An 11,069-nucleotide genomic window follows, 5' to 3' on the forward strand; every position below is an offset into this window, starting at 1 on the left:
TTGCCACTGTAGCTGAATGACAAAGACAATGAACAAGGTTAAAACACGATGGTGGGGCATGAACCAACCATCCATACAACCATCACTTCCTGAAGCTTGTGCAATTTTATCCCTAGAATAGTGTATTAGTATGAGAGAGTGTATATAATAATGTATTGGGCATTTTCTAAATAGCCAACTTCTTAATTTTTTTGTTCCCATATACTTGCCTAGCACAAACTTAAGTAACTTAATTTAAATGTTGAACTCCTGTGCCATCTAGATACACGGAAATATGTGCCCACTCTATCTCATGGAAGTATGTGTATGTAAGTGCTGCAGTCTCCCTTATTAGACAAAATTCTTTAACTGTAGGCATCCAATACAGTCTGACACATAGTACAGACACAGACATCTTTTTTTTTTTTTGACTAATATGCCACCATCCATATTTCATTAGGGCAATAAGGTCACTAAAATGAATTAGCCATTATTTTACTTATATTATTTTCAACTGTATATAGGCACATGCATGAGTGCAGATATTCATAGAAGCTGTGAGGCACTTGGCATGGTGCTGGGAACAGAATTTGGGTCTTCAAAGAACAGATCCCAAATTAGCTATCACTTCACTGACTTAAGAAAGAGATTCACATTATTATTATTATTATTATTATTTGGATTTTTCGAGATAGGGTTTCTCCATAGCTTTTGGTTCTTGTCCTGGAACTAGCTCTTGGAGACCAGGTTGGCCTTGAACTCAGAGACCAGCCTGCCTCTACCTCCCGAGTGCTGGGATTAAAGGCGTGCGCCACCACCGCCTGGCGATTCACATTATTTTTTAATTGTGTGTATGGATGTGGGGGCATGTACACTTAAGGGTGTGGTGGGTGATTGAGGAAGCCAGGTGTCAGATCTCTGAAAAGTAGAGTAACGGGTGGCTCTAAGCTGTCTGATGGGTGGGTGTTAAGAACTAAACTCAGGTCCTCTGAAAATTAAGATGGCTCTTAACCACTAAGCCATCTCTCCAGCCCTTACTTTCTCTCATTTTAATCTCTTGGAAATAGTATTAACCAAAGTATCCCCTAAATTTTATTTTAAAACTCTTAATTAAAGGAATAAACTCCCAAAAGCATACAGCTATGATGTCACTAACACAAACAAACTCTATAAGTCAGCGTGTGAAGTCAACTAAAAGGGAATATGGGGAAGTACAAACAGTACAACTTAAGGATATCACTACACCAACCATTAACAAGTTAATGAAAATTATAGTTCTATTAACTTCAGTAGTCTGTATCTGCAGAACATTGGGCTCACCCTTGAAAAATCACTGCCCAGACAAGTAAATGTAAATGTGACAATGACACCCTGTTATTCTATTCTAGGCCTGAGAAAACCAATTTCTTTTTGGTTTTTCGAGACAGGGTTTCTCTGTAGCTTTGGAGCCTGCCCTGTAACTAGCCCCTGTAGACCAGGCTGGCCTCGAACTCACAGAGATCCGCCTGCCTCTGCCTCCCAAGTGTGGGAATTGAAGGCGTGTGCCACCACCGCCAGGCTAACAACCAGTTTCTTTGAGATATCTTCCCAACAGATAGTACAAAGGGGAAAAAGGCAAATTATTACCCTCTCCTTGGGAGGTTCCAGTTGTGGAAGTCTCAGCAGGGGCACCATCTGCAGCAAAGACTTGACTCTGGAAGATGAATACATGTGAGCTGTCATGAATTCTATAAACAGTCCACAAAAAAGATTCTTTTTGAGAGCAATGGCTGAGACTGCTACAGATTCTTCTTGTTTGACCTTTCAACCACATTCTCTCTATAATCTATGTGATTGACATAGCCAAGTAAAGAGGAAAATGATGAACATTTCCAACCCAAAGAGTAAAATGCCAGAGAACCCTAATTTTGTTTTCATTTTTAGGAACTTTATATATGTATTAAAATTAATTATATTAATTATATATATTAACTGTACATATATATGAAAATTAATTTTGTATTTTTACAAATATAATTTATATATGTATGAAAATTAATACTTTTATTCCCCAAACAGAGTCTCATTATGGGTGGCTTTGAACTCATAAAAACCTGCTTGTGTCTGTCTCCTGAGTGGCAGGATTAATTAAAGGTGTGGGCCAACATTCTGACAAAATTAATACTTTTCCCCACTTTGGATAATCCTAGATACTAAGAAAATAGGGACAATGGAAAGAGAGGAAAAACATAGAACAGCTGGAAGTGACTTACATTTAAGGAAAAGCCTGACTGTGTATCAAAGTCACTGCTTTGACGAGTAAGTGACCGGTACTGTTGGTATACATCATCACCCATATCTTGTAGGAGCTGGCCAACCTCTTGGGTCATCCCTCCAGGTTTAGGATCAGATTTGTCTACTGGGAAAAAAATAAACAAGTGTCTAAAATTAAACTATGGTTCTTTAACTGTATAATATTTGTGCAATGTTATTGGATCAGCATTTAAGAGCACCAGTGTAGTAATTATGCTATAGAACAAATATAACTATAATGGTATATGCAATATAACCTATGTATATAGTATGTTAAACCAAAAGGTTAAGTTAGTTAATGCATTTCTCTAAACATATTCCTGTCATTAAGTGATGTATGGTTGTTACTCTAACATAAACATAAACATTCTTAAGCTGTCAAGTCCAAAAACACATTTAGTGTGAAAGGCTTGTACAATGGGAGACCAATCCATTAGAATGAGAGCTAAATCACTGTGTGGAGAGGAGACTAGGAAATGCAGTAATGGTACTGTGATAGGAAGAAAACCAATAAACTCTGAAAGGATTAGAAGAATATATGAAGCCAAAGCACCAAATGTTTAATATTTCTCTATAGTTATTTCTATCACTGCTCATTTTACTAAATAAGACATAAACTAAGAGGCATGACTAGAATAGAACTTTGGATTCAAAGAATTAAAACATGCTTTTCTAATCACTCTCATACAAAGAAAGGTATATTGGGATGGTGGTCTGAAAAGTGAGGAAACAATGTTATAATAATAAACTTAGTTCTTTGATATAATCTATAAAGACATTTTGTTTTTGAGTATGAAAATGACAAAATTCTTAGTATTTGCTTGTGCAATGGTATTGCTTCTTTTTGAATCTTCATGCACACCCCTGTATTACCATTCTAATAAACATTTGGCAAAATCTTTGTCAATATCATTCAAGATTCAATAGCACAACAAATTTATGTGACTTACCTTAAGGACTCAGAATTACTCTTGCATCAGTCATATTTTATGCTCATTAGTTTCTTCAGAGATGTGCACTATTTGCCATTCTTTTGTTGATCTGCTTTTGTTTTTCACGGCAGGGCTTTTCTGTGTGGCCTTGGATGTACAGGAAATTGCTTTGTAGACCAGGCTGTCTCTGTCTCAAACTCAAGAGGTCTACCGGCCTCTGCCTTTCTGGTGCAGGGATTAAAGGCATATGCCACCACCACAAAAAGCAACAATCTTTTGTTAAAAGAAAAGAGGCAGAGGCAGGTGGATCTCTGTGAGTTCAAGAACAGTCTGCCTACAGAGTAAGTTCCAAGACAGCCAAGGCTACAGAGAGAAACCCTGTCTTAAAAAACAAAAAAGTAATAAAAAAAATGATTCATTTATGCATGTGTGTCTGTGTACAAGTGACTGCAGAGCCTAGCAAAGGGTGTAAAGTCCGAGTCACAAGTGGTTGTGAGTTGAGCAATACAGATGTTGGAAACCGAATTGGGGTCCACTACAAGAGAAACAAGAGCTCTTAACTTCTGAGCCATCTCATCCCTTGTAGGGTTCACTTTTTGATTCCAGGACTGTGTGGATGTAGTAATTACTAAGGCATGCTAGCTGAAATGACAAAAGCAAGAAAACACATGCTTCAGAATCCTGCTTTCAAAAGCTGGCTAGACACATACCTTCCTCTGGAGCATGGTATGCAGCCAAAGCATTCAGCATATCATAGATAACTTCCTTAATAGTATCAGGAATGACAGGTAGAGATGAAGGCTTCAAAGGTGTTGTCTTTACCAGCTGTACAGCATTAGGGCCTTTAATTCTAAGATTCTCAAATTCATCATCTGAAGCTAGGGCAAAATCAAATAGAAAAATCAGACAATAGTGCAATGGCACCGAAACCTCACTACTGACAAAATAGTATCCAGAACAAGGATTACATAATGTATAAGAGCTTAAGAAATAAGATCATTTGAAAATTGGTTCAAGTCTTATTACAAAAAAAATGTGCCTTTTATAAACTATAAAGAATATTTGAAATTTAGTTCTGTTTTACTTCAACAAGCAATCTCAGAAATTTTTAAATATTTCTACATAACCTTCTGAGGAAGTTCATTTGTATTTCCCCCAAATCTCCAAGAAATGGACCCAGAACCCAATCCAAACAGTAGTGGTCATTATCTCACTATTCTCCTCTTATGAAGAGAAACTTGTATTTTTTCCTTTCATATTAATATTTATCATGAATTTAGGCCAGATGTCCTGTGAAACATTGCACAATTTGATACTAATCTAATTACTTCCTCATAATAAAACATAGGAATTATCTTTTTGGCAAGAATACAGGTAGCACTTAAAGTTTGTCACTGAATCCCATGAGCAACATAAGTATTTGTTCTTCATCAGCATACCATATATAAACCATCAACTATAGTTAAATTCTACTGCCTCATCAAGATGAAATTTTTGTAGTCAAAGATTATACTGAATGAATCCTTGGTAAATGTGACAAGGCCTAGAGAAGCTACTGTAATTACCTATAAAATTTACCGACCCAAATGATCAACCAATGTCTCCGTCTGCCTAAAGAGAATAAGTTATAGATCTTGTCAAAAGAAAAAAAAAGGGGGGGGGGGGGTGGCGGTGGCGGCAGACTTCAGAGCCTCAAAAAATAGCAGCAAATGAAACTGACCAGTTCCTGAGCCTCGAGGGGCTGGAAGGGCAATGCGGATACAGCAATTGGCTACTTCTGTGAATATGTCTGGATTGCGGCAGGCAGCTGGCCCAAGAACTCGAAGGATGTAGTTGATCTCCCGAGAGCCAAGGCTGCCAGATACAACACCAGAGGTAGTACTTCCAGCTCCACTTGTAGCTGCTGAGCGAACAACCTAATAAAAAGCATTGGCCATTTAAGTTTCCAAAAATATAATTGTAAACAAAGAAATGTTATTAAAGATTAAAATGCTAACCAAACTTTGCCTAGAAATAGTAGATGATACACTTGGTCTTTAAACTCTTTATAATTAAAATGTGTCTCACAAATTATATCTCAAAACAACTCATTTGCAAATGACTGCATTAATGAAAAAGGGTATCTGATCACAGATACCATATAGCATCCAAATTTAACTGTCAGCTCCAGCCTCCCCCAAAATTTTGCAATTTTAAGAAATAATGGTTCAAAATACATAAAAGACATTCACTTAGTGTATAAGAATAAAATAAAACACACAAATAAAAAGAAAATAAGTTTTGTTCGTTTGAGTTTGTGAGTTTCTGTGTTACAACCCTGGAACTCACTCTGTAGACCAGGCTAGCCTTGAATTTACAGAGATACACCCGCCTCTGCTGCCTAAGAACTGGGATTAGAGGTTCACACTACCACACCCTGCTGAAAATAAGTTTTTAAAAAATAATTTCTAGCCAGGTGGTGGTGCACGCCTTTAATCCCGGTACTCGGGAGGCAGAGGCAGGAGGATCTCTGAGTTCGAGGCCAGGTTCCAAAGCTACAAAGAAACTTTATCTTGACAAACAGAGGCGGATCTCTGTGAGTTGGAGGCCAGTCTGGTCTACAAGAGGACAGGCTCCAAAGGTACAGAGAAACCGAATCTCGGAAGAAGAAAAAAAAAAAGACAAAAACTAAATGAAAAGGTTATCTTAATCTGCAATTTGAAACTGTCCTATAATATCACTGTGCCAATTTCATACCATAATGAAAATAGTGTACCAGGTTCTTCACAGCTGTAACTGCACTATATTCTGCCAAGTTGATGTGTTACTGCCACTGATCTTCATTTGCTCCCTGTGAATGCTGCTTCAATTATTTAAGTTTTCCAAAGAGTCCCTTCATCTAATCATGATCTGTATGCAGAGTTTGTTATTAGCCCAAATTCTGTCTGTATGTAATTGGTTCTACATTGATCTCAAATATGCTACTTTAAACAGCTGTAAGTAGTCTGGTTTTTAAGCACATGAGGCAAAACCACACAGAATAAAGGAATAGGAAATCTAATATAAATACATTTAAGTACAAACTAGTACCACTTTTCTAAGCAAGCAAGTAAAAAAAAATGCAGGTTTTCAGGAATTTCTAAAGGCAACCATTTTAACAATATGAACAAAGACAGGCAAAAAAAGTGGCTATCCCAACACTAGTCTATCTACTTGTGAAACAAAACCATGTTTTTCAAGATAGGAACAATGGAAGTGAACTCTCGTGATGATTACTCAAAAGATTAAGTAGGGAGACTGAGAATTCTGCAAAAGTATGGAGGAGGTAAAAGCTTTAAGATTAAGATTATTTGTCATTCTATTATTTGATGTTGTCTATGTGTAAACATTGTTTTATAACTTTTTTCATTTCTTCCTCTGACTTATTTATTTAGTTCTAAAATATATGAACCCATTTTCTGATTTTTACAATGGTTAGCTGTTAAATGCCGATCACAGTGCCTGACAAATCAGGGAAGATTTAAAAAAAAAAAAAATCTAGAACAAAGTAAAAATCAGCACCTGACACCAATAACACTGACCTTTTCCATAGTATGTCGAAGAGTGCAAGGATCCTCAATGATGTGTCTTAAGAGAAGGGTGACTAGAGGGGTAAAGCCATTGAAGCCTGAGCTCTGGGTCAAATTTAAGATCATTCGTGTACTCTTCAGCTCTGCAAACATCATGGCGTATTTGTGGTCCCGGGTGAGCCTCAGGCAGAGGCGAAGGGTGGCATGCAATGTATCTGGGTCCACAGGGACTCCCAGCATGCTCACACAGGCTCGGATTAGAACAGTGACCATATCTTCTGTCAGGCCCTGGATTAAGATTTCCCCAATTTTTGTTTCTTCCAGGCTTGGCTCTTTTTCGGTGTTTGTATTCTCTAGGGCCAAGGGAATATCTACGAATGAGGAAGGGGAAGGATGTATACAGTTAGATATTTCATCACACACCTCTCTTTACAAAGCACCCTGCCATCATTTGGTCTAGAAAACACACCCATTTCTAAAACCAGACGTAAAGGTAAGCAGAGGATAAAAACATGTACTTCTTACTGTTCCTTGAAAATGAAATCATTGGCCACTGGCTAGATCTTAAGCCATATAAAGGCTTTGATTCCCAGTGCATATGTTGGGCAGCTTACAACTGTCTTTAAGCCCAGCTTATAGGGGATCTGATTCCATCTTCTGGTATCCAAAGGTATTCTCTCACACACATTTAAAAATAAATATAAATCTTTTTTAAAAGGATTCAAAACTCATGCAGTATACAAGAGTGCAAACCTATAATCCCAACCATTTGGGTGACCAAGGTAGGAGGATTATTAATTTGAGACTCACTTGTGTGTGTGTGTGTGTGTGTACATACAAACCACTATTAGAAGGAAAACAAAAAAGACTTGAAATACTGTGACCATACCATTCCCTTTATTTTCTTTACGTTTGATATCCGTTTCTTTGCTTTCTTCCAGTGTCTTCTCTAATTCCGGCCCATTGCTGCCTTTTGAGTTTTTATTCAGTCGTGGTACCCTGAGGAGAGTTAGCATCACAGGGCGTCGGTTCCCTGTTTCTTCATTAACCTAGGAATTCAAACAGACAAAAACAAAAATCTCTACATAAAAAGGAGGGCAAGGAATCCTTTCAGGGAAGATGCTGCAACAGAAAGGAACACTGGCTGGCAATTTACCCCATCTCGACAATGTACAAAGACTAAAGCTGAAGATCTCTAGAATAGTACACACACAGACCTATAATGAATTCTGAAATTTCCAACAGAGCACACATCCTTTCTACCACTAACTACTCTCTAATCCTTGATTGAACATAAAAACATAAAAACCTTACTTCAAGGAAGAAAAGTATCAAATTGCCAGAGACTTATGGCTTAGATAATGATTATTAGAAAAACTTGGTTCTATAAAAATTTAAAACTCTATTTAGAAGCAGACATCCCTAACCCTTACCACGACAAGACTCCTGGTTCAGAAAAAAAACAAAGCAAAATGCATATTAAGTACAATACCCCCACTTTTATCAAGTTTACACTATTAGTTGAGCATGTACCTGCACCATTGTAGTAAACTGGACAGTATATCTTCGTCGGCCTGCAGTGAATCTTACACTTGTTTCTCCAGATTTCCAGGCAGAATCAATGGTGCTGTTGTTGCTAGCACTGTAACTACACCAACGTCCAGAGCGGTCATCAAACCAGCGCCAATTGTTGCTGTTGGACTGAAGGTACTAAATAAAATGCAAACACATGAGGTTTCTTTATATTTTCTGCTAGCTTTATTTTCTGTCAAGACAATCAATAGCCATTAAGTATACATTGCTCAAAACTAATGTAGAAAAAAGTGAAAAACCTAACAATTTCCCTGTTTTGCCACCATCTACTTTTTTTCCAACTGTTTTCTACACAAGGAGCATGACAGCGAGAGATAACATTGAACGAATTCTGTTGTTAAGAAGTTACTGAGGAGCCGGGCGGTGGTGGCGCACGCCTTTAATCCCAGCACTCGGGAGGCAGAGGCAGGCGGATTTCTGTGAGTTCGAGACCAGCCTGGTCTACAAGAGCTAGTTCCAGGACAGGCTCCAAAACCAGAGAAACCCTGTCTCGAAAAACCAAAAAAGTTGTTACTGAGGTTTAAATGAGTATTGCAATCTTCGCCTCAAAAAAATATTTCTAGAGGAATTTCTAACAGTTTTTCAAATTGTCAAAGTGCATACTTCTATAGCATTGATTAGCTGGATAAGATCTTGAGGCCCTTAACAAATAGGTACAAAAGAAAATGATTTCAACTCTCCATCTTAAGGAAGAAATTCAACTAATGCAATCCCGAGTTGTATTTTCAGTGTGATAATTTTACAATTTTCACTGCTCTCCTACTATTCTCTTCTGATCTATTCTTACCTCAAGAAATGAAACCATCATGTTAAACACAGACATTGTACTTCACATACCTTAGTCATTTGGGCTCTTCTCTTCGATGAGATGGCCGTCTTTTCATAAAAATCAATAAGAAGCAACACTGGTGTGATCCATCTAAAAAGAAATTATTTGTTTAGGGCAAGCCAGAAACATGCATGAATGGGGAAAATGTTAGGTATTTTACAATTCTCCAACCATAAAAACTTCAAGATTTACTTCATATATGCTTCAGAAAAGTGATTCAGGCCCTAAACTCAAGTGACAAATCCCAGAAAAACAGAAGCAAAATCAGGATAAAGGGTCACTCACTTTGGGGTCTGAACCTCCTTTTGTTCTTTGGCAGCCTGCAGGCAGGGTTGAACCACTTCTAAGAGCTTGATTAGGACATTAAGGATGCCACTTGATTCAACCACCCAGGCACAAGGTAACTTCAACTCCTAATTTTTTAAAGGACACAATAATACAGGTGTTAACATTTACAGAACTAGTTTAAAATAAAAATTCTGTTTATCATTTATGAACTATGTGATTTCAAATGAGTTATTTGGGTTTTCTACATTTTGGTTTCATATTTGTAAGTTAAAAGGAAATTATGATTATGTCTACCACTAGAGTTAATGTAATGATTAAATAAAAAGTATAAGGTGCCCAAAACATAGTATCAGGTATATTAATATGCTGGGTAGCTGTTTTGTTCAAACACAGGGTTACTCGTGTAGCCCTGGTTTTCCTGGAATTTGTTCTATAGACCAGGCTAGCCTCAAACTCAGAAATCAGCTTGCCCTTGCCTCCCAAGTGCTGGAATTAAAGACATACACCACCACCACTTGGAGGCTGTGCAGTTTTGATTCACAGAAAAGCTCTATATTTGAAGGAAACTAAGGCATTAATTGTTTTTAATGGGGGTTTTGCTTTTAACAGAAAACTAATGTAGGCAATTCTTCAATAATAGGTGGGTATTTAGACAAAACAGAAAACTAATGTGTATGTGAAATGAGAAAACAATCAATAGTGTCAGCTGTCTGAATGAAAAGCATTATAAAAACCTTAACTATTATTCTACAGGAACTTTTCAAGACAGTCTGACATAAATACTGGATTCAAATAAGTTACTGTTAAACAGAATGAATAACAAATGAAGAACCACTTCTTCAAGGTTAACTGCCTTCTGGCTTTTATATTGTTAAGAACGGTAACATATCATGTCCAAACTACTCTTTTGCCTGAATGATCTGCTAATGGATCGGGCAGGGAAAGGAGTCTGATTCTAAATATCTTAAACCTAATAATATCCGATTTTCATATTTTGCGATATTTGCAACAGCTAGTTAGCATTCCTCAGTATTACATTCAAATGCCCTTCTAAAGTGACAACTGACATCCTTGAGCATATATGCAGGTAAGAATGCATATGTATAAAAGCCAAACACAGACACTGACCACATCCAACATCTTTTGACTCAAAACTTGTTTTAAGAAGCTCTTCCTGCATTATCCAGAAATTATGCATATAAACCTTCCAAACTCGGAACCTTGTACTTTGAACTTCATTATATACCTTTTAGCTTACAGACTCGCATGATCATGCTTTGTACTTTTCCCAAATTCAATGTAGTGTTTAGTGCTGGGTAATTCTTCATTAAACAAGCTGCGAGAGTCAAAATGTGTGTGTGTGTGTGTGTGTGTTACCTCAAAAAGCAGTGTTAAAAGCAAGATTCTAGTAGCCAAATTGGAGGCCTGAGGCAGGGTGGCCATCTGACTGATCCACTCTGACACTGTTTTTGTGTCACTTGTTGTTAGAGGAAGAGCAGCTTTGATCAATACATCAGCAGCTTCCCACACCTAGAAAAAAGGACAAGTCATTTAACAGCAGAGTAATCCAAAGTCTGTGCAAATATTCAAAAACGTTTAGAGTATCAA

The 11,069-nt window shown here is 37.3% G+C and overlaps 1 protein-coding gene across 17 annotated transcripts in view; it reads right to left on the bottom strand.

Annotated features, from left to right (window-relative positions):
* Huwe1 (HECT, UBA and WWE domain containing E3 ubiquitin protein ligase 1) overlaps positions 1-11,069 on the bottom strand; it is a 140,468-nt gene that overhangs the window by 37,507 nt on the left and 91,892 nt on the right. For 16 of the 17 annotated variants that reach the window (XM_057759848.1, XM_057759846.1, XM_057759849.1 and 13 more), the window contains 10 exons: positions 10,839-10,991; positions 9,459-9,586; positions 9,182-9,263; positions 8,285-8,461; positions 7,641-7,800; positions 6,764-7,122; positions 4,924-5,119; positions 3,914-4,081; positions 2,232-2,377; positions 1,606-1,672 (listed from right to left, as the gene is read on the bottom strand). In XM_057759848.1, coding sequence (XP_057615831.1) covers positions 1,606-1,672; positions 2,232-2,377; positions 3,914-4,081; positions 4,924-5,119; positions 6,764-7,122; positions 7,641-7,800; positions 8,285-8,461; positions 9,182-9,263; positions 9,459-9,586; positions 10,839-10,991 — 1,636 coding nt within the window. The remainder of the gene's footprint in view (positions 1-1,605; positions 1,673-2,231; positions 2,378-3,913; positions 4,082-4,923; positions 5,120-6,763; positions 7,123-7,640; positions 7,801-8,284; positions 8,462-9,181; positions 9,264-9,458; positions 9,587-10,838; positions 10,992-11,069) is intronic. The other variant, XM_057759851.1, reaches the window with a different exon arrangement.

This window comes from Chionomys nivalis, chromosome X (assembly GCF_950005125.1).
Source record: "Chionomys nivalis chromosome X, mChiNiv1.1, whole genome shotgun sequence".
Classification (NCBI taxonomy): domain Eukaryota; kingdom Metazoa; phylum Chordata; class Mammalia; order Rodentia; family Cricetidae; genus Chionomys; species Chionomys nivalis.